The 23,686-nt window shown below is 57.5% G+C and overlaps 1 protein-coding gene across 2 annotated transcripts in view; it reads right to left on the bottom strand.

The window, feature by feature from the left end:
* Window positions 1-23,686, bottom strand: part of AJAP1 (adherens junctions associated protein 1) — a 124,270-nt gene that overhangs the window by 64,831 nt on the left and 35,753 nt on the right. The window contains exons 1-2 of one of the 2 annotated variants that reach the window (XM_067718092.1): window positions 7,868-8,019; window positions 4,684-5,483 (exon numbers count right to left, since the gene is read on the bottom strand). In XM_067718092.1, the coding sequence (XP_067574193.1) occupies window positions 4,684-5,479 (796 nt within the window). In that variant the 5' untranslated portion in view covers window positions 5,480-5,483; window positions 7,868-8,019. Of the gene's footprint in view, window positions 1-4,683; window positions 5,484-7,867; window positions 8,020-23,686 lie in introns of those variants that run through there. The other variant, XM_067718082.1, reaches the window with a different exon arrangement.

Genomic DNA, 23,686 nt, shown 5'->3' with positions numbered 1-23,686 from the left:
GTCTGCAGCGTTTAGGATGTTGAGGAAAAGCTCCACAAGCTCACTTGTTCGTTGATGCTCTTGTCCCAATTAAGCCACTCGAAATTGTGAAGTTCGTGAGTCATTGCTTCAAATATCTTTAAATTAAGGATGGATTCATTTCCCTGGCAGCAAACACCCAGCAAGTTAATTAAAAGGGGCTCAGCATTTAAACCGCCACCGCAGCTTTAAACAGAAGGGGAGGAACGTGTCTCTCTGTTACGTCTGCTTCTCTCTCCCTTCCCCTCCCATCCCGGTATTTAGACACTACTCCATCACCATGGGACTTGATCCGAAGGTCTCCCTGCTTCCAGTTCAGGTCATCTGACCAGCAGGGTGAGAGAAGACGACACCAGCCCGTCCCACCAAGAGGACACTGAAGGCCCCCTGGTGACAAGGACAAAGGAACCTGGAAATCATCCTTGGAAACGCGTGAGTGGATTCCAGTGTAAAAATTACCAGACAGAACTGGGAGGACATCTGAGCCATCGCATCCTTGAGCTGCTGGGTGTCACAGATCTGTGACTGATCCAGATGGGGACACATCTCGAATGACAATGGGGACCTGGGCCCTCCTGGGCAGTGCACCTTCCCGGAGTTGTGAACACAGGCAGGTGGGGAAAGCGTCAGATGTGTCTGTGCAGGCAGGAGCCGGGGGCCAGCAGGCAGGGTCGAGGAACGTCAGGTCTGGGAAATCTTTACTGAGCGCTAACTGCAGGCCAAATGCCCAGGAGATCCCGCAGGGGGCAAACGCGGGGACTGAAACCGGCTGGCTTAAACTGCCCACAGCTCCGTTGACGAGGTTTAAGATTAAAGCCCAGGAAATGACTTTCCGTTTTTCCGTTTTTCTCCTGGGAGACACTGTAATTCCAGACTCAGAATACAACCAGCAAGAGAGCTGTCACTGGAGAGCAGCGCTCCACTGTGGTGAGCCCTCTTTTCCGGACCTCAGGCGAAGTGCTGACCGTCTGACGCTCTGCCTCTGCCAGCACCGTGTGAGGCTGCAGCTCAGTGCCTTGGTGAACCTGAGCCAGGTGATTTTCCACCCCAAGCAGTTCCTGGCTAAGCATCAACTGCACCTCCGCTCGGAGCACCAAGGTCAGGGGTGAGAGTGTGGGACCTCATCAAATGACGTCACCACGGAGCAGTAAGCCGGTGACAGCAAATCATCACAAGGACAATAATCATCATTGTCATCACCATCACCAGTACCACCAGCACCATCATCTCCATCATCATAATTACCACCGTCTACACCATCTCCATCAAAACCGTCATCATCACCATCACCAGCATCATCACCATCATCATCACCATCACCAGCATCATCACCATCACCAGCATCATCATCACCATCACCAGCACCATCAACATCATCACCACTTTCATCATCACCACCAGCACCATCATCTCCAACATCACCACCATCACCATCACCACCATTATCTCCATCATCATCATCTCTCTCATCATCACCACCACCATCATCATTATCGTCTCAGCAGCAGCAAACATGTCCTGGGGAACTATGATGTGCCAGGCGCTGAGCACCTGGTATGTACTATCTCACTGAATCTTTACAACATTATGAGATTTTTAATTCTGTAATTCCCACTGAGGCACAGAGATAAGAAGGAAGCTGCCCCAGTTCACGCAGCTAATACAAATGAAGTTAGGAATTGGCAGGCAGGCTGTGGCACTCTCAACTACCACACTAAAACTAGGAGAGATTTCCCAGCCGCTTTACGTGGAGCGTGACTCCTGCTCCACGTCAAGTGGGCCCTTAGGTCATTCCAGCAGCTTTTCCATATAATGTTAGCTCCTGACAGATTTCAGAGTGCCCCAAATCACCAGCCACCTGCCCTTTCTACACCCACCAATGCCTGTGCTATGGACAGACAGGAATGTTTAGACATTCCCCTTCTAAACGTTTCTCTACAGAAGCAAAAATAAAACAACTTCCCAAACCTGATTCCAAAGACACTTCTTTTGACCACAGAATTGACTTATCAAATTCTTCATATCACTTCCTAAAGCCTTCATTCCAGACTTTGGGGCACCCCCCAGCTGTGAGTGGGCAAATCTGGGCCTGTTTGTCCTTGACGCCGGTAACCCTCTCCTCAGAGTCACTCTTGCTGGGTATAAAAACATCTGGCGCGGATAGAGGATTCTTAGTTGCCAGACACCGTGTTTTGTACTTGGGGTTGATTTACTGAGACTTCACAGCAACCATTTAGGAGAGATATTTCTAAACTTTCATAAATGAAGAAAATGTAGCCAACAGAGAAGAGAACTTTCCCAGGGTCAGCCAGCTACATGCAGCAGAGCCCAGATTCACATGCAGATCTGCAGCCTGGAAGCACGTACCGCTCACCGTGGTGCGCAAGGCCCCCCAGACCACAGCTCTGGGATCCCCAAGACCACCCTTGCTGCCTTAAATCCTGTCGGAGAAGGGTGAGTAGTAGTCATACTCCGAGTTGGGGGGCCTAGGTCTACATCTGCTAACTAGGGGGATCTGCAGGACCCCGGCCTGGGCTCTCAATGCCCTGGGGCTTGGATCACTTATGTAGGACCAGCTGAGCTTTGATGAGCCCGGTTAGGAGAATCAGCATTTCCTCTCTTTCCTTGCCTTGAACTCGAAGCTGAGGACCACTGGCTGCCCCTACTCAGCATCCAGCATCACTTCCCAGAATGAACATTTCTCTGCATTAGAAACAAACACACGTACCTTCCCCCTTTTAAATTTGTTGTGCTAAACAAATTAATCTAGCAGCAGATTATATCATGAAGAACCATAAATCTTTTCCAAGATAAGCATCTGTCAAGCTGGATTAGCAATATCCAATGTACTATGAATTAATTTGCTAAGCCTTCTAATGCTATCCCGGGCATTTAACGTTAGTAATAACAAATGTAATTTGGAAGAAATGGGAACTCGTTTTCTCATCCATGTCTATATAGTAAGTGACGTAGGCAGAGGAGATGACAATAAATGAACGCACCACTAGATTCTATTATGATGATGGCTTGCGAGTTTATCGAGGTAAAAACGAATGCTTTGTAAGCTGCTCTTGGGCGCCTGGCATGGAGAAGATGAATGGCAGGGTCTGTGTGTCTCTAGACGCCAGAAGGGGGCTATGTGGAAGACAGCTGAGGCACAGCCCCGCAGACCCTCTCCCGTGACACCCCCGAGCTCACAGCCTCCGTCCCTCCAGCCCGGACCCCAGCCCCTGGCGTTGAGGTGGAGCTTGGCTTTGCTTCCACAGATATGTTGCTCTCAAGGGAAGAATCACGCAGAATAAAAAACCGCAGTTCTCTTATCCAGGTGAAGGAAGGAAGTAGGTCATGGAACAAAGGCCACCCACTCCCTGGAAACCTGTCCAACTACTGACCATACCCTGCCTGTCGGCCGGGATACAGAATGTGGTGCGCACACGGAGTGCAAGGGACAGCATGGCAACCTGGCTGCGGAGGGACCCTGACGAGCAGTTCTCTCTGTCCTCCGGGTTCTGTAGAGGATCCGTGTCAGGTCCAAACCCTGAGGAAGTGGAGAAGCAAGCCGGGGGTGGAGGAGGCTGCATGGTGCCCCCACCCCTTTGGGCTCATGTCCTGGAACTTGCATCCTGTTTTGCAAGTCAGCAGATACTGCTGCTAGTCTAGGATGTGCAGGCACGGACACAATCTGTAAACCTGGGAGTCATGGCGGGGCATGGGGCTATGGCTTGTTCACAGAAGCCAAGGATGCTGGCAGTGGGTGGGAACATGGGGGTCCAGGATTCTGGCTGTCCCCTAGCAGGCCTGAAGCTGGGTACATGCAGGGGGCCTACCAGCGAAGGGACAAGCTTTGGCCTGGGAGATTTTCAAGGGCTACTCCTTTCGAAGCAATTGGAGGAGTTACAGGAGGAGAAGGAACAACAAAACGACGTTGCAGCAAGATATTCCAAAGCCAAGAAATGCTAGTTGTCTACACACACCTAGAATAACACGGGCAGGAGAACCAAAGCCATCTGTCAGATCTCCATCCTCCAAACACCTCCTAACCCATCTTCAGGGACAAGACACCCCCCACCTGAGTCAGTGCGCAAAGCCTCAGCTAACACCACAGGAGGCTCCTCCTGCTACACGGCCTCCGGCTCTCCTGCTGTTTAAGGTAATTGCTAATTCTAGGCCAGTCTGACAGCTGCCCCTCCTTAGGGCCATACCCTTGAGGGTTTTTGAAGACACCACATACCCTGTCTCTATCAGCAGATGTGCCCACACCTAACTCCCAGGCTGGCCCAGGAGCTGAAGTTCTGCCATTCAGGAAGCTGTTTCCCTGTGTCCGGTGGGGCTCAGACACCCCTACACGGGCAGGGTGGGTACAGTGCCCACTTCAGGGCCACCTCTAGGGAGAGACCCTCTCCCTGCTCCCTTCCAGCAGCTAGAAGAGCCTGGCCCTTCCTTGCAGAGCACAGCCCAGATTTGTCAGGACATATACACGTGCAAGTTCACAGATACACAGCGCCCCATCTTCCCGTTAGGGGCTATGGCTTTAGGTTCCCTGCTGGGAAATGAAGAGTCTCACAAAACGGCATCACCCAGGCACAGCTCAGCATCCCTCCTAAGCCACACCCCCCCCAAAATATCCCCCCGACCCAGCACCAACCAGAAAAGAGGTGGGCGTACCTGAGGTCTCCCCCAGAACCCGTGGGGGCTTGCTGACTTTGCCACTGTCTCTGCTGGGGCTGGTGGAAGGCTCCGTTGTGCTTACCCCAACCGGTTTCCCACTCCTGGGGTCCAGGGGCTCCGTGAGCCCCTGAGTCTGCAGTGTCACGGAGGTGGCCGTGGTGGCGGTGGCGGTGGCAGTGGCCACAGCTGTCTTCCGTGTTTGGAAGATGGAGACCGTGGTGGGGCCATAAACGCCTGGAAATGTATTGGATTCCGGGGCCTCCTCCTCCCCCGTGGGCCCCCAGGCAATGAACTCCGTCTCCGTGGTGGGCCTGCTGCCTTGGAAGTCAAAGCTGTTGAAGGCGGGCCCCTGCAGGTGCCTCTTCCCCCGCCGCAGGAGGGCCTGCTGGTCCGTGGGAGCTCCACTGCCCCCCGCAGAGGAGGAGGGGCCCAGGGAAGGGCTGGATTTGGCAGCAGCTGGGGGCTTGGCCAGCCCCCCTTTGGGCCCCAGAGCGGCCACCTGGTCCCTGGGTCTGTGCGCCCGTCGGGCCCGGGGACTCAGCATCTGCCCGTGACTGTGACCACGCTCCAAGCGGGGCGGCCGGGGGCTCCACACGGGCGCTGGGACCCGGGCGGGCTGTCCGCTCTTAAAACTCCACAAGCGGGGCGGCCGGTGGGGCAGCCGGGGCAGCAGCCGGAACTCGGGGCCCGGGCCCAGGGACTCACACGCGGGCAGATCCAGGGCGAGCTGAAACATGGCTATAAGGATCCAAGCATGGCTTCCTAGAGAGCAGCCGGGCCAGCGGATGAACATGGAACTGCGTGGGAGAGAGAGAAAAGCATCAGTGGGGGGGCCTCTGCCTGGGGGGCGCTCTCCACCCCCCACCAGGACGAGGAAATGCTCTTCTTGTAATGAGCGCTAATCCCAGCTTCCAAAGGGGAATGAAACCCTTCGTTAGTTCACTTCAAAGGCCGACTCGAGCGCAGTCTGTTAGCATCTTAGCAGCACAGGCCGAACCACACGCGCTCAGGACCCGGCTTCACCTCCAAGGAGCTTGCCTGCACGTGGCCGGCTGAGGACAAAGCGTCCGCTTACAGGAGGGAAACCGAGTCTCCAAAGCCCACGTCTGTCAGCTGAAGAGATGACCTCACGGGCCTTCCATCCCCGCTTTGCTCTGACCCTTAATAAAACAGAGGCGCCAAGAGGGGAGGGAACGGCAGGGCTGGGACGTGGTCCACACCCGGGGTCCAAGGCCCGGGCAGGCTGGAACGTGGTCCACACCCTGGGTCCAAGGCCCGGGCACTTCCCTCCAGGTCACAGACGTTCGCGGTCCGAGGTGGGTGATGCTAAGCCTGCAGCCTGCAGTCCTGAGGTCTGGAGGGACAGGGGTTTCAGCCTGTGGGGCTTCATGTGGAGCAGGGTCCCAGCATCTACTGCTCCGGGCCAGGTCCCGCGCTCTGCCAGCCCCACCCTCTGCCGCCTCGTATCTCAGTTGAATGTGCCGATTTGAAAGCAGGCTCGTGGCCTCAGATGCCGTTACACATACACGGGGAAAGCTGCTGGTCTGTGCCCTCCTCTGGATCTCGCTCAGGAAAAGACATGCTGCGGGGAAACTGAGAGTCCATCAGGGTGCCCACTCTGCCCAAGTGCTCGTTCTGCCGATACTTTTCTCCCATGCAGGTGCCCTTGGGAACCCTGTCCTCTACCTCCTCAGCACAGGGAGGCTGGGGAGGGCACACCCGCACGGCCTGGCGAGGGCAGCGAGGCTGAGCGCGCCCCGGGCCTGGCAAGGATAGAGCCAGGGGAGGATGCAGTGCACGTGGAGGGGGGGGGGACCCGGGCCCCGCGCCCTGCCACCGGCTTAGGTAACTGAGGACCTGGGACAGGCGCCCTTCAAAGCCAGAGCTCGTCAGCAAGGCCACGTCTAGAAATTGACACGAAGCCAGAGCTCAGGGATGGTCGCGGGTGGGGGTGGGAGAGCATGTGTGTTGCACTGAGTCGTCAGCCCAGAAACACTGTAGAACCAGGCCTGGGGAAGCGGAGTTTGGCAGGTTTTCTTCCAAGGGTGTCACGTGACTTTAAAAGGGACTGAATCAGTCCGTGTCTGTGTGAGTGTGTCCACGTGCCTGGGGCTGACTTTTCCCTCACTGACACTTAGGAACGTGCTGTCCCCCCAGCATGTTGAAAGGAAGAAACTTGTATTAATGAGCGCTAATTGCCGAAAAGGACACATCCTCAAATAATAAGGCCCCAGTTTTTCAATCAGAACGAAAGTGCTTGGCTGCAGAAATTAGGAGCTGCTCATTATGCTAATGCGTCCGCGCCAAGAGGCTGCCGGTGTGCGGTCTCTGCACGGCCAGCCCTGCGTGCTGCAGGGTCCGGGCCAGCCTCGCTGCACACGGAGATTCAGGTCAGCGCGAGGTGCCCCCAGGTGCACACCAAGGGCGGCTCCTCTGTGGCCACAGGTGGCCCAGGGAGGGGGATGTTTTAGAAGCTCAAGTTCTCCCACCTCTCTATGCATTTGCACGCGAGTCCAGCCCTCAGGGAAATGAGATGCTGCTTCCAACAGGTGTGGTGCCTCGGCCTGGAGGGCACCACTGGTCACCAGCAGGTACCACAAGGCACTGCTGAGCACCCCCACGCCTCACCAGGTTTCACCATGCCCCCCTAGGCACCCCCATGCCTCACCGTGTCCTCCTAGGCTTCACCAGGTCCCACCAGGTCCCACCATCTCACCAGGCCTAACCAGATCCCACCAGACCCCACCAGTTACTGCCAGGAACCCCCAGACCTCACCAGGTATTATCAGGTTTCACCAGGTAGGAACAGGTCCCACTAGGCACCCCCATGCCTCACCGTGTCCTCCCAGGCTTCACCAGGTCCCACCACCTCACCAGGCCTAACCAGATCCCACCAGACCCCACCAGGTACTACCAGGAACCCCCAGACCTCACCAGGTATTATCAGGTTTCACCAGGTAGGAACAGGTCCCACTAGGCACCACCAGACCTCACCAGGCCCCCCCGCCCGGTACCACTAGGCGTCAACAGGCACCCCCAGGCCTCACCATGTACCCCCAGGCTTCACAGGGCACCACAGGTCTCCCTATACCCCACCACCTCACCAGGTCCCCCCATACCCCACCAGTCACCACTAGGCTCCACCAGGTACTACCAGGAACCCTCAGGCCTCCCCAGGTACCTGCAGACTTCACCAGGCCTCACCAGGCACTCCCAGGTACCACAGTCACATCAGGCCTCACCAGGCCCCAACAGGCATTACTGGACTCCACCAGGTAGTACGAGGCTCTGCCAGGCAGGCTGAGTGAACGGTAGTCACACACACACCTGCCTGCCGCCGCCACCACCACCTGGAGCGGCATCGCCCCAGGAAATTACAACAGGGCCTGTGCCTGCCCGCCCCGCACAACTTCACATGCAGGGTATTTCTGCCATTTTCCACCAATCGTGAGCTGTAATTGGTTACCATGGAAACCCTTCTCTTTCCACGCCCCCCAGCTGTTATGCAGAGAAGCCAACCCGTGGCAACAGTGGGGAGAGCTAGATTTGTTTTTCCTCTTCAAGTCCATTTTCTTTCCTTTTGAACGGGTAGATTTGTTCACAGAGGGAAATACAGAGGCAGGTGAACAGGTCAGGACACAGGCTCCACCCACACCCAGGAGCCAGGAAATGCGGGGCCTGGGCGGGGGAGCAGAGAGAGACCCTCCCATAGGGAGGTCAGGGACTGATTCCAGGGCCTGCAGGGGACCCATCATTGGTCTCTCTACAGGGGCCAAAGGCCCCAAACCTTCTGCTCTGTCACCAGGCCTGCTGCCTCTGTGCGCAATCTGGACCTTCCTGGACTCCTGTGTGGGACCCCCTGGGGTGAAGACGCATCTTGGTGTGAGAGGATTCAGACACATCTGCGAGGACCGTGTGAGGGGCAGCCAGTGACCTCTGTCCTCATCCCTCCAGCTAGTCCTGAAACCAGGCAGGACCCCAGGAACACTCTGCAGTGTCCCTCTGACACTGCTAAGCACAGGGCTGGGAAGCCCCCAACTCCACACTCATTTCACGGTTAAGAGGTTCTTGGAGGACCACTCACAGATCCTCTCACCCAGGAAGGCATCCACAGTGCCATCAGCCATTTTTCAAGATGGCAGAGGACCCCACACATCTGCAGGGGAGGCCCTCAGAGCCACTAACCATCAGAGCCAGCGGGTAACACGCCAAGGGGGCCAGGCCATGGCGCAGGCCGAGTGCGGCCGGCTTCCCCAAAACCCTGGGGCATCCACAGACGCCTTACGAACGTGCCACCGCTTCAGCCCCACGAGGATGGCTACAAGCAAACAGAGGGACAATTCCGAGTGCTGGCGAGGATGTGGGAAGACTGCAAGTCTCGGGCGTTGTTGGTGGGAATGTGAAACGGTGCAGCCATCAAACAGTTTGGAAGTTCCTCAACGTGGACCCAGAAATTCCACTCTTGGGTGCAGAAACGCATACACGAATGTTCACAGAAGCATTATTCCTAACAGAGGAAACTGGAAACAATCTCCGTGTCCATCAGCTGATGAGTGGGTAAAGAAGGGTGGTCCAGCCCTACAGTGGAACGTTATTTGGAAAGAAGTGCTGATATACGTTACCACGTGGATGGACCCTGAAAACGTCACGAAGAAGCCAGTCACAAAAGGCTACAGGCTGTACGATTCCGTTTACAAAAAATGCCCAGAAGCAGTCGATCCACAGGGACAGAAAGTAGATTGGTGGCTGCCGGGGGCTGGGGGCGGGGGGGTAGGGAGTGACTGCTAATGGTCACAGGGTTTCCTTTAGGGGTGATAAGAGTGTTCCGGAATTAATGGTGGGGACAGTTGCACAACCTTGTGAATACATTAAAAACACTGACCTCTACACTTCAAAGACGTGGATTTTAGGGTATGTAGTTTGGATCTGAAGAAGTGGATGTGTGCCGGGGTAGTGGGTAGACAGACTTGGGGCACATTGCATCGCGTCCTAATTCCGTTCCCTGTCCCTGGCAGGTGGGAGGAAAGAAAGGATGCTGGGGCCACAGCCGGCCTCGGCAATGGACATGCGGTGGAGACTTTAGATTCGTCCACACGATCCTCGCTGGAGTGCCCGGCTGCCGCGTCTACACCCTGTGACAGACGGGCCCCGGAAGGCTCCCCCTCGGCAGCGTCCCAGCCTAGACTTTCAAATGAAGAACAAAGGCTCCCAGCCACCCCCCACCCCACCTGATTGCTCCCAAATTGGGAACTACTGCTCCATCCCACTTTATTTTCTAGTTGGCAGGCTTTTTGCTTCTCTCCCTTTTAAACTTTTATTGAAATCCTTTTTCCCCAAGAACAGCTTAATAAGATTCAGCAAATTGAGATTCAATTTGATACCTTCTGTATATTTTCTTCACTGAAGAAAATCACTGTCAATTAAGGGAGACAAAGACATCCCTTCCACTTAAGGGTGCGCTTTTCTCCGAGCAAGGAGTTTGCAGGGCTGCCTTCTGCAAGCAGCTGGCATCCGCTTGCCAGAGCACTGGGGCTGGGCCAGAAGTTTATGCAGGAGTCTGCACGGCCCAGAGGCCATCCCGGAATCTCCAGGACGGGGCAGAACCTGAGCGGTATCCGACAGGTGGCCAGCCTGTCCCAGCCCTGCCACTAGCAGTGACAAGCACCCCATGTACAACCCCAGCACTGGATGACTGAGGAAGACCCTCACCCGTGATGTCTCTCTGGGGCTTGCCATCAGCTTGTTCGGGGGACAAGCCACAGTGGGAACAATTCTGTTTGACGTTGGCCTGAGCGTGGGCTTGTTGCTTCCACTCCACAAGCCCCAGGTTCGCAGCCTTACACAAGGCGGTTGGAGCAGGTGGCACTGAGGTCTCCTCATCTTCTAAGAAGAACCGTGCATCTATGATCAATAACGGATAGGGTACAGCCTGAAATGACTCCGAGGACGCAGGTGGGATGACACAGATGTGCTTCCTCCAGCACAGAGCTGGCTCTGGGGGAGTCCGTGTTCCTAGGTGGACATCATCAACCCCTACAGACATGGGCATCCCTTCACCTGGGGCCCCTGCTGAGTCTACCTGCCCCTCCTCAGCATGATCCTGTGTCCAGAAGCCTCTTGATCGCACCCCACTTCTGTTGGTTTGTTTGTTTAAATAAGCTTTTCTTTTTAGAGCAGTTTTAGATTCATAGAAAAATTGCACAAGGGCACCGAGAGGTCCTGTGTACTCTTCTCCCAGATGCCTCGATGTGAACATCCCACATCACCATGGTGAGTTTGTCAAAACCTAGGGAAAGCACGGGTCCGTGATCATGAACCAAATTCCATACTGCATTAGGGTTTCACCAGTTCTCTCTTCCAGCATCACACATAACATTAGTCATCACGTCTCCTCGGGATCCTCCGGGCTGTGACGGATGCTCGGACTTGCCTTCTTTCGATGACCTTGTCAGTTTTCAGGAGGGCAGATCAGGCAGTTTGTGGGCTGTCTCTCTACTGGGATTTGTCTGGTGTTTTTCTCATGGTTAGACTGGGGGGATGGGTTCTTGGGAGGAACTTCAGAGGTGCAGCCCTCCTGTCACATGGTATTGGGGTGCCTGATGTCAACACGACCCACCTCTGCTGATGACCTCAGCCACCTGTGGTGTCCTGTCTGCCAGCCGTCTCGACTGAAAAGTGATGACCCTCCCCTTTCTGCACGCTCATCTTAGGAAGCAGGACCCCAAGCACAGCACACACTCTGGGGGGAAAACCCACTTTGTATTTAACTCCTCAAACCTCACCAGTTTTGCAGTCAAGCCATGGAATGGGACAAATCTAAGGAAGCCACTGTCCCAAGCAAAGAGGATGGTGGGTGACAGGCAGGACTTCCCCTTCCTTTCAGACCTACGTTCCAAGCGCGCTCGGGCTGTGGGCTGGCAGCGAGAAGCTGGGGTGCTCCAGCCGCGGGATCTGCACTCAGGGAGCTGGAGGGAAGAAGCCATGAGATTTGCTCTCAGGATGTTCAGAGGTGCCCCGTCTCCTAGAGCCTGACAGGGTGATGCTGCTCTTCGCGAAGCCCAGAGAGCAAGGGGCGGCAGGCTTGGGGTCCGGGATGGATGGAGGAGGCGGCAAGCCTTCTGAGAACAAATCCTGGACCCCCAAAGCTGCAACTAAGGGGAGATGGCGGCCACACTCAACTCTGACCTTTGGGCAAAGTGAAACTCCCAGTAGGTGAGCCTTTGTTTCACCACCACGTCTTCTCCTGACAGAAGGCACATCCCACCAGGAAGAGACATTCGGTTCTACGTGAGAAGGGAGAGCTTGGTGCCCGGTGGGGGAAAGGTCCTGGTATCCCTGATTCCGTGTTGCCCCAAGGTCTCTGCCCTGGAGAGAGCGGGACGCGGCTTTCCAACACCATGAGATATTCATCTCCCCCCACCCTCCGTACAGGACCCTCTGGTGCCCAGGAGCACTTGGGGGGCCTCCTTCCAACCCGTGTCCCCCAGCCCCCCATCACCAACAGGACAGTGCAGCAGGGGCTCTGGCTACATCTCAGGAGCAGAGACCCGCCCTCCCCTCTCACGGACACAGGTGGCTCAGCCTCTATCCCCCAGCACCAGCTCAGGAAGGGAGCAGAGCACGCGCTCTCTTCTGGAAAGCAGTAACTGGTTCAATTTTCCTAGTGAAACAAACGCAGCTGTGAGTCACTCGAATGGTGCTCCCAGCCCGATGTCACCGTGATGTCCTGTAGAAGCGGCTCCACACTTGGCCCCGGGACTCGCGGGGATGAAAGCATCGCTCCCTTTCAGGAGAGGCGCTCTGGGCGCCTAGGTTTTGGTCACCCGCAGCCCCAGTGGATGTCGGGCGCACACGTGGTTTCTGACACAGAGAAGGAGCGGTTCAGGAAAGAAACCTCCAACGTGACCAGATGTCTCTGGCTACCCTCCTTCCCGGAACGTGGGGTCAACTCCGGGGGCGGGGGTCCTCTCGACACCCTCCTACTCCTGGGTGCAGTGGGTGAAGCACAGGCACACCGGTCTCCTGACGGACCCCTTTGTCCTGGAGCATCTGTGGGTGGGTGTCTTCATTCCAAACCCTCATTGCTCAGGTGTGGACAACAAGAGACCCACAAATGAAGGGGCCTGGCTGGGGTCACCACGAGTCCAGGACTCAGGGACTTAAGATCTCTGTGCTCAGAAACTAGTTCCCAACACCCCTAGACCTGTGGGGACAGGGACACGCTAGAAAAAGCAGAGCAAGGACAGACCCTCTATAACCTGTAACCACGGTGACTCCACTCCCTGGACAGTCTGCACAGAGGCTCCGCCCACGGGGAGGCGGCTGGGTGGGCGCTGGACCTGAGCAGGTGGGATCCACGCCCCTCCCAACCTCATCCAGCCGCCAGGGCCCTGCAGGTCCTGGGGAATTACTTCATAAGCTCTTGCAGAAGACAAGAAGCCCTGGCACGTCAGTGACGCTGCACAGTCCACACAGGGCGTTCACACCATCGATGCTCGCACAGGGGGCATCGTGCCCCCACGGGACGTTCGGCAAGGTCTGGAGACGTTCCTGGTCGTCAGCAGCTGGGGATGGAGGCACTGCTGCTGGCATCTCGTGGGCAGAGCCAGGAAGGCTGCAAAACATCCACGTGCACAGGACGGGCCTCCACAGGCTTATCCAGCCCCGAAGGTCCACAGGGCGGAAGCCGAGAAACACGCCTGCACGCGGATGGTCTGCTCCTCCGGGGGCCTGCTGAGGTGGGAACGACCATCTCTATCCCCAGGAGGAGAGAGGCTTGGAGATGACTCATCCACACAGGCTCCTGAAGCGGCCTTGTGTGGTGCTGACCGCAGGGGCTCAGGTCTGGCTACTTGACTTCCAACCTGCTAGCCGCGTGAGCTTGGGCAGTCCGTGGAACCTATCTGAGCCTCAGTTTCCCCACCTGTAAAACGGGCTGAACGTGGGTACCCACACCACAGTGTGTCACGGGGACTCCATGGCGAGTGCTTTAGGCTTGGCTCCCAGCCGTGGTCCCTCCACTCCCCCCGTGGCTGTGGATAGCACCCAGGGGCCCATCTTCCCTCCCCAGGAGCTCCAGAGTGGAGCGCCTGCAGAACTCGGAGCACGGGGGCTGGTGCTCACAGGCTTCACAGGTGCTTGGAGGAGACTGAAGGATAGCAACGTGCTGGCATTCTGGTTGCCTGGGCAACGCGCCCGCGAGCATTCCGGAGGAGTGAAGTGGTGACAAGCGGTGGGTGGGTAGCCTTGTGGGTGGGAACGCTCTCTCCCCGGGAGTGGGGAGCAGGGCTTCTGCGTGTCTGATGCTACAGCCCCTGCCGACGTGGCCAGGTCCCCACTGTCCTCTTGCAGCCCTGCTGCTGCGGGACAGCAGACAGGCCATCCAGGAACAGCAGCCCCCAGCCCCCAAAGTGCCCCCAGCCCAGCTGGTCCTCTGAGAGGCTCAGCTACTGACCCCCCAACGTGGTGTCTGTTCCCTCTCTGGGCAGCACCCAGGATGTGACCAGCAGCTGCCCCAGCGGCTGAGCAGCCTCCTTGGGTCTGCCAGCCTGCCTTGCCAGGTACCCTGGGCCATCCTTCCCATGCTTCCTCTGCAGGTGGGGGCAAAGGTCTGAGACAGACCCCCAGCATGAGCTGGTCCATCCCGGGGTCAAGCCTGTCTTCTGCATATCTCTCTGGGCAAAGGCAAACAGACATGAGCTGGGCGAGAAACTATCCCTGCCAGCAAAGCCAACTCAGAACAAGGTCTAGAAGACCCTGGAAAGGCAAAGTCAATTCTGCAAATTCCAGCCAGTGGTTCTCAGCCCAGGCCTCCCATGAGAACCACCTGGTTGGGGGAAAGGATGGTTACAAAACTCTGAGCCTCAGCTCCACCGCAGCAGGCCCACTAATCAGCATCTTTAGGGAGGAGGCCCAGCATCAGTAACGTTTTAGGAAGCTCCCCAGAGGCGTCCAGGGTTGAGAGCTGAGGAACGTCTCCTGTCCCTCACTGGGACCCAGTTTAATCCTATTTTATGTCCATTTTTAACAAGAGATATAGGATGGGTTCGGTGGGGCAGAAGGGATGCTATAGACCAGTGACCCTTCAGCACACAGGTCCCAGGTACCATGTGCCAGGGCTGTCAGGCCGGGAAGATGCTCACGGGAAAGTTCTTACACAATCACGTGAAGAGATAAGGGCCACGGCACAAATGCATATTTATGGAAACAGAGCTGATCATGGACAGAAAGGGCTGAACAGAGCTGATCATGGACAGAAAGGGCTGAACAGAGCTGATCGTGGACAGAAAGGGCTGAACAGAGCCGATCATGGACAGAAAGGGCAGAGCGGGTGCCAGAACCATCACCCACATGGACTAAACGCCAGCTCTGCGTGGGGCTCTGGGCTTAGCGCTCGACACGAATTGTCCCATGCTGCTCGCACGGTAACCCTCTGAGAAGAACGGCTGTTACTCTCATCTTGCAGAAGAAAAAAAAAGAACAAAAATAGTAGCTGTGTTTTTCTCTGGAAAGAAGTCTCTTAAAAATACAACTGAAAGTAGCTGATGCTGAAGGAGATAAATATTCAGCCCCGGAGGGAAGCTGGTTCTGGGAAGGATGTGTTCCTCCAAGGTTTCAGGTTTTGAGAACTGTCCCATTGCCTCTCTGGCACTGGGAAACATGCATCCCCCGTAGAGAACATTCCGTGTAATCTCAGACACCGCTCCTGCTGAGAGATGGCTCGCTACGGATAGCCTTGTCCCTAAAAAGTGGACTCGAGAAGAAATGACGCAGCTTCCAAAGCACCCAGTGAAGTTCCTCCTTCTCACGGGAAATGTCTATTTCAGTTTGCGTTGCTCTTGTTGCATCGTATTTACGAAGCTTGTTACATGTGCCCGGCACTCTGTGAGCCAACCAAGAAGGGTGGAGAACAGTGGAGGCATCGCTGCTTCTCAGCGTCTCAGAAGCAGGGCTGTCGTGGGATCTGCAGGGATAACGAAAGGATGCCCTGATGGAGGTGGGGAGGGCGGGGCGTAGGGAAGGAAGAGCGAGATGGCTGAGGGAGAGCTCTGGGGTCAGGCGGATTGGGGCCGAAAGCCCAGCTCTCCATCGCCCGCTCACCCAGCGTATGGGCTCCTCTGGACACTGTCTCCTGAGGTGCTCATGTGCTCATCTTGTGCGAGCGGGAGGGGCGGGGGGGGATGACACTGACAAGATGCTGGCAGAGCTCTCGGCAAAGCGCCCAGCTACGTGGCTTAGGAGTCAAGAGGAGGCTGGACTCAGGCCTCAGGAGGCAAAGGCAGAGGAGCTGTGTGTCCAGGGAGAAAGAGTGGTGGACCTCCAGAGGAGCCCCAGGGACCAGCTCAGGCTGTGACCCCCTAGTTCTCTCCAGTGGTCTCCAGGCCAAGCCTGCCCATCTCTGACCTCCAGAACCCCCGGGACCGTCCCTTAGGGAAAGCTGGGACCACTGCTCAGAAGGGCTCAGTGTGGCTCAAGCATGGTGGGTCCCTGAATATCAGAAGATGAGCGATGAGGAAGACAAAATCGATAGTTTAAGAGTTTGGAGCAGGCGTTATGAAGGAGGTGCAATTACAGAAGGACCTGGAGAGGTCCGGAACCTCGCAGGAGGCTCCGGTGTTGGACCAGGCACATCACACAGAGGAAGGATGACGACTGGCCCCTGCAGCTGATGGGGGCGGGGGGAGGGCAGATGACCTTGAAGGTCCTCCGGAGTCTAGTCTGTGAAGGGCAGACTGCAGGGAGGAGGGAGAAGGAGGGTCCTCCTCACACAGTCAAAAGCAGACCCAGCCCACTTGAGGGGACCCAGGGAGCCCAGTCCTCAGGCAGCAGTCTCCACGGCTGGCTGCAACCACGTTACTGTCCTCAGTCTCTTGTACCTGAGTGTAAATGAGGCTGAGATGAAATGGGGCCTTTGCAGGGGATGGAGGGACCCATACGGTGGCCTGCACGGGGTACAGGGTCCTGAGAGGGGGTCTGGGGGGCAGGGGATGGTTGCGTCTGTGGATAGGGGAGAAAGAAAATGCTAACTTGGAAACGAGCCGGCACTGCCAGAAGTCCATGAAGTCATCTGTGCAAACCCTACAATGTAGGTCACGGTTCTGTCTCCACTACAGCAAGTTCCTGTGTCCCCATCAAGAGGGGACTTGCCAAGAACAGAGGCTCTGCTGCCGATACCCCACCCTTGCCCAACCCCACCGAGAGGGGGATCGCCTAGACCCAAGTCCCACTGGGCTGCGGGCGAGGCCATGGGAAGCGCCAGGCGTGATGCTGGACAGCCAGGAGCCGAGCCCCAACCACACCCCCCGAGAGAGGCAACCCCACTCTGCCACGTTACCCACGAGGGGATGTACGTTTCAGAGGTATCGGCGCACCTGCCCCAGGTAACCAGCCAGTGGGCGGTGCCTCGGGGACCTGGCCCACCCTGCGGCCACCTGGCCTCACCTCCCCCAGGGCCTGGGTGCAGGGTGAGGAGGCCAGGCTCCAGACAACCGCGTGGGAAGACAGAGCCGGGGGACATCCTGCCTGACGGACATCTCTGCTCTAACCACCGCCATCCACAGCTTCCCAGCTTCAGATTGAACACAAACGGTGACGGGGAACTCACTACCTCCACAGAGCACTGAGCGGGTGTAGGGCGGGGGCTTGGGTAGAGAGCCTCCCCGGGTCATTTCCACCTCCCACCCCAGCTGTCCTGCTGGGAATCAGGACTCATCCAACCCCCGAGAGGCACTCCACGTGCAGGCCACACAAGCCTGGACCACACGCGCATGCACGCACATGGACACACACGGACACCCAGGTGAACATGCGTCCCCAGCCATCCCTTTTCCAGTTCACCCAATGTCCCCTCCTGTGGCCCAGCTGTGAGACCCGCCATCCCAGGTTTCTCTCCTGAATCTCCAAGTCGAGTGTCCAGAGCTCGGCTGCAAACACAATGTGGCATAAGGCTGATGGGGCAGCCACCACCGGCAAGGGGACATTTGGGGAAATTCTTCCCAGAAGAACCCAGCAGAGCTGCGTGTCAAGCTTGGCAGACGGGCTCTGCCATCACCAGCCGCCTACCGCCGCCCCGCAAGCAATGTCTCCCCCTGGGGTCAACCTCCCCCGTCCCTGAGGTCCTGGTATAGGCCGAACTGTGTCCCCCCCCAATTCATACATTGAAGTCCTGACCCCAGTATCTCAGAATGTGACTGTATTTGGAGATGTGATCTTTAAAGAGGTAATTAAGGTAAAATGAAGTTACAGGTGTGTGATCTTTAACTTTTTTTCTTTTTTTTTTTGCGGTACGCGGGCCTCTCACTGCTGTGGCCTCTCCCGTTGCGGAGCACAGGCTCCGGACGCGCAGGCTCAGCGGTCATGGCTCACGGGCCCAGCCGCTCCGCGGCATATGAGATCTTCCCGGACCGGGGCACGAACCCGTGTCCCCTACATTGGCAGGTGGACTCTCAACCACTGCGCCACCAGGGAAGCCCTAGGTGTGTGATCTTAATTCTACATGACTCCTGTCCTCAGAAGAAGAGATCAGGACACAGACACACACAGAGGGACAACCATATAAAGACATGGGGAGATGACAGCCATCTACACGCCAAGGAGAGAGGCTTCAGGAGAACCAGCCCCGCCCAAACCTCCAGGACTGGGAGAGGACAAAGGTCTGCGGTGGCTGCTGGGGCGACCTGAGCTGACCAGGACAGGGACCTCTCTCTCTTGCTGCTCCCGCCCGGAGGGCTCAGAGCTCAGTGCCTGCGGCGGGTCCTCATTGTCACTCTCTCCTGAGGATCCAGCACCATGGTTCCAGATACTGTGCCCGCAGGGGTCACTCACAAGCACAGCCCCACCTCACAGATCTGGACTCAGCACAGCGCCTGCTAAGCCCCTGCCCACCTCAAAACGGCACACCCATCAGCGCAGCCAGGGGCCGCTGCCGTTTACCAGGTAGCACAGCCAGAACTCTGCCCTCAGAGCCCGCCGCCCCTCCCCCCAACCAAACATGTGCTCAGCGGGTCCTGCCCATCCCTCCCTCCCACGCAGGGGTTCTCAGCTTCCGCACATGGACATCTGGGCTGGACCACTGTTTGTGGGAGGAGCTGTCCCGGGCACTGCTGTCCTCCATCCAGAAGATGAAAAGGGCACCCCAAAGCTGTGACAAGCATTCTTGACGTGGTCACATGTGCCCTGGGGTCGCAGGTGCCTAACACAGGTAGGCAACTCCCTCTCTCGGTTCCCCGGCGCCCAGTGCATAGGTGGTCAGCCTCATCTGGAGAAAGAAGGGCCCCTCTGCAGCTGGGGGGAGTGGGGGCTCTGGTGCTCCTGAGGGTGTCCTCCGGGCCATCGCCTCCCACCACCTCGAGGAAGCCATCCACGACTACCTCCCACCTTCCTCTCTCCCGAGCTTCCTCTGAAGCTCAGAGTCCATCTCCCCCAGTGCCTGCCCACGGCAACCGGTGACCACTGCCTGCCCCCCAGCCCCAGCCCCGTTAAGTGGGTCTCTGCATCCCGGCAGCATCACAGAGCCTTCTTGGGTTTCTTCAGACACTTTCTCCCCACGAAATGGGAGAGGAACACGACCCCACCGACCTCCCAGAGTCGTGATGAGGGAGGAAAACTGCAGCCTGAGGTGGACGCTTATTGAATTTGATTCTTCTTTAATATTAGTTATGCTTTAATACTAATGTTAACTGGGCTTGTTAGTTTTTGTTTTCATCCAATGATTGCACAACCCTTGATTACACAGCTACAGTGATGGGCGCTGGGGATCTGGAAACAAAGAGACAGTGTCCCCACCCTCTCTGATCAGTGCACACCTTAGGGCCTGGCTCACAAATGCACGTTCATTCATTCACTCATTGAGGGAGCAAACAAATAAACGAATGGATGAATGAATCAGGAGCTTGCAGTCCACTTGGAAAAACAAGGGTTTTACCTGACAGATAACCCAGGGGCAAGGCAGTCAACCTGTTGGGGCAGATTCAGCTCTGTCTGGATGAACCTGGAGGGCTGCTCAGAGGAGGTGACAGGTCTCTAATGCCGTTCAACGTTTACCAGGGAGGGGAGATGAGGAGAACAGAAGGAATGCCATGGCTTGACCTCTGGGGTCCACTCGGGAAGGCCCAACAGCAGTCAGGAGGGCTGCCAAGGAAAGTGCTGGGGGTTGGCGGCCTCCTAGGACCCATGTCCTTTCAGGGTGTAGAAAACCCCTCTCAACGGTCACCGAGCGCTTCGCCTGGGGCAGGGATGAGGCTGGACTCTAACATTCACAAGCTCAGTCAGTCCCCACGATGACCTGATGATGGAGGGACAGCCGGCCTTCCCAGCCTCAGTTTCCTCATCTGCACATCGGGGGGAGGTGACCTTCCGGGTCAGACCCTAGTGGCCCTGGGCCACCACGGCTCTGCTATCTGCCTCATGGGTGTGGAGGGTGAAGAGATGCACTTGGCGAGTGATTCCTGGAGGAGGATTTGGGGAGCCACGTTGAAGCCCTGCGATCCCGCTGAACTCGTGTGGTGGCGGCTCCCAGCCCTGGGGTCCCCGGCGTCTGGCTGCTTTTCTGTTGACCAGGAAACTCCCCTGCTCCCTCGGTTTGTTTTATTCCCAGGCAGCCCTTCCTTGGGACCTGCCCACCAATGCATTGAAAAGTCACCCTGACCGTGAATCACACGGACGCACTTCCCTCCGGCGGCCCATGCCCATCGCCTCCCAGGTGTGGGTCTGGGGTCAGCAGGAGGGAAGGTGATGAGCGAGGACGCGGGGGAGGGGAGAGGGCAGCGACCCGGGCACAGGACAGATGACCCAAGTGCCTGGCAGCCCTCTTCTCAGGAGGGACAAGCGCCAGACATCTCTGGGGTTCACGGTCCAGATGAATCAGGAGACCCGGCACCCCGTCTTCCTCCCTGGATCTCCCTTGGCTGGCCCAAGACTGGTACACAGTAACTCCCCAGAGCTCTGCTGTGTGCCCCACCCTCTCAGGGCACGTGGGCAGCCGAGGACCGAGGGGGCAGAGGAATCCGTCCACCCACAGCACCAACCCCTGCTGACCGACCCACACCGTCCACAGACCCCGGGGGATGAACCCTGCTGCCCAGAGGGGGACCAAGGGAGGTGGCCAGTGGGCCCTGCCCAGCTCCGGCCTGAGAAGGATGGGGGAGGGAGGCATGGATGCTGAGAGCGGCTGGACACTCCCAGCCCTGGGCATGCCCCCTGAGGAGGAACAGAGTTACATAGCCTGGGGACTCTCCCCTTCCACCAGAAATGGTTCAAGGACCTCGAGCGTCCAGAGAACTTGCAAAGTCCCATTTCTCCTTGTGGACTGTGCAGCCTTGGGCAACGGTTTAAGCTCTCAGCATCCCCACCTGTAAAATGGACAGAATGCCTTCGGTGAGGAGTAAATGAAACAAGGTCAATCTGGGACCTGGCCTGGGCACATGCTCCATAAATGGGGAGGAGCCCGCCTCTCTCAACCAGGACTGTGTCCAGCTCCCGCCAGGCCTGGCGGTGCAAATGCAAAGAAACAGTGCCATCCTGCACCCGAGGGCCTCCTTGGGGTGCCCGGGGCAGCTCCAGGTTGCAGATCCCTGAGGAGGAGAGGATTCATCCGTGAGGGCAGCCGATGGCTGCCCGCTGGGCCCCCCTCCTTAAGACAAGAGGTCATACCCGTCATAAAGGGTTGGAAAGCTCTGGACACCTTTGCAGACACAGATCAGCACCCTGGACCCCGGAGGTGAGGGCAGGGTCGTGGCCAGCCCTGCCCAGGGAACAATGACAGGGGCCGGAGCCTGGAAAACCGCCTGTGGGGTCTTGTCGGGTACAGTCCCTCCTCGGGCTTCCCGGAGGAATTTGGGCACACTTCTGTCCTTGGGCAGTGGGGAGGCACCCCTTTGACTCTATGCTCCTCCAGGGAAGGGCCAGGTCCTGTTTGTCTCTGTCAGGCAGCAGGAAATACATCCATGAGTCCGCAGGGGTGCACTGGGTGCCACCAGTGCCCAGAGCTGGGGAGGTTCTGTGTTACAACCTGGGGCAGCGGTGAAAGCCGGATGCTGCCCTCGGGCCAGGCAGCCACCCTGAGAGAGGCATCCCTCTTCTCATTCGAAGGAAAGGAAGAACAAAGCTCTTCTCTGACTTGCCTCTGCTGGGGGCTCCCACCCCCTCACAGGGATGCTGCCGGCCAGCCCCGTTTCTCCGTCCCTCCTCCACCTTTCAGAGCTGCCCTTCACGGAAGCCCAGCGCTTTGCTGCGTGGAGAGCACATGGTCCTTCACGCTGACGCTGGGCACTCACAGCCCGATCAGGTCTCAAGGCTGAGGACGCTGAAGCTTGAAATCCAGACTCATCCAGGTGCAGTCCCCCCAAAGGAGCAAATCCAAACCCCAGGTCCTGGGGGCTCTGTCCTCATCCTGCATCCTGGTGGCTTCCCGCTGCCACCCCTTTCAGAGGGAATCTGCCGGAGGGTCTGGTGATGGAGGGTCGGTGATGGAGGGTCTGGTCCTAGCCTGCCGTATGTGCAGAATCTGCCGGGAACGCCCTCTACCTTCTGCAAGGAAGGTGGGCTGGGTCTCTGGTCCAGCCCCCACCCGCTCGTGGGGGCTCCGCCAGGCGCCACTCACTCTGCCATCAGCTCGGAAAGTAGGTATTTCAGGTGTAACAAATTGCTTGTTTGGCTGTTAATCGGGCCACCCTTTGGCAAGGGCACACAACTTAACCGCCTCAATCGGTTGAATTCATACTGGGAGCGCTGTTCTGATTTATCGGTAATTGTGTCTGAAACCTCTCTGGGGCAGAAGGATGTCGGTGTGTTTCTCTCTCTCTTTACTCTGCCAGGAGCTGTTCCGGACACCCCGTTCCCTCTACGTGGTCTCGGGAACACCCCATGGAGAACAGAGAGTGTCCTAGACCAGGGCCACTGTGCCAGGTCAGCCAGGAGCCCTAGTCGCCCCCAGACAGACGGGGTGACAAAGGACGGGGACCTCGTCTCCCACCCCACTTGCCAGGGAGCCTCAGACGCCCGTGGGCCTGAGCCCCGACGCGTCGCTCCTCCTCCGACGGGTGTGTGCTGCCTGCGTGCCCGCTCTGAGTGGGGGTCCTCGGAGCCTGCAGTGCCTCTGTGCCTCGGTCTCCCCATCTGTGGAGGGGAGCGATGCTCTCAGGGACGTCCCTGCACCTTGTGAGTTGATACGATCCCAGTACGCAGGTCATCTCCGCAGCGAGGAAAACCACCAGAGAAAACATAGAATCGGGGCTCTTTTCCCCCGAATTCTGTTCTCAAGTTAATCACTTTGTTTTTAAGTGAGAAGCTGCACCTTGAGCGTTTTCACTAAGTAAGTCTATGTTTGAATGTATTTTTAAATTTCTCACATGTTGCATTTCGCCTAAGGACATCTCTCTCTCTCCCTGTTTCTCTCTCTGCCTCTTCCTCTCTGTCTCTCTTTGTCTCCCTCCTTCCCTCCCACCCTCCTCTCCCTTTTGGACCCACAGTCCACCGACGAGCTAACAGACATCAGCCAGACCAGCTCCCCGTTGGACCCTCCCAGGCCTCGGCCAGCACGTGCCTCTGAGACCCGGGCACGCTGAGCTGGCCCAAGGCCTGACCAGACCGTGGAGGGACCACCTCCTCAGAGCCTGAGAGGGATAGGGGTTAGGCAGCCACGCCGCCGCTCAGACCACGCATACGTGGTCACTCTGAGAGCACGCTGACGCTCCCACGGCTCGGCCAACACCCGGGCCACATGCCGTCGACCCCCAACTAGTCTCCGCATGTCCCACATCCGACCCTACGGGTCTCGCGAGGCCGCTCTCGGGACGCCTCTCCAGCCTTGTCCAGCAGAGCCCAGCCCCACCGCCCTCGTCCCGTTCTCACCACCGCTCCTGCATCCTCTGGCCTAGGCGTGAACGCCTCTTCCTCTGAACACCCTCCTGCATCCCCGGGAAAGGCCGGGTCCAGAGAAACCTTCTGAAGGCACAGCCCTCTTCAGTACCCACTTAGAGCGCACCCCTTTTCTTGGCCGGGG

The sequence above is a fragment of the Pseudorca crassidens genome, chromosome 2, assembly GCF_039906515.1.
Source record: "Pseudorca crassidens isolate mPseCra1 chromosome 2, mPseCra1.hap1, whole genome shotgun sequence".
Classification (NCBI taxonomy): Eukaryota; Metazoa; Chordata; class Mammalia; order Artiodactyla; family Delphinidae; genus Pseudorca; species Pseudorca crassidens.
This window is presented reverse-complemented; position numbering and strand designations above follow the sequence as displayed.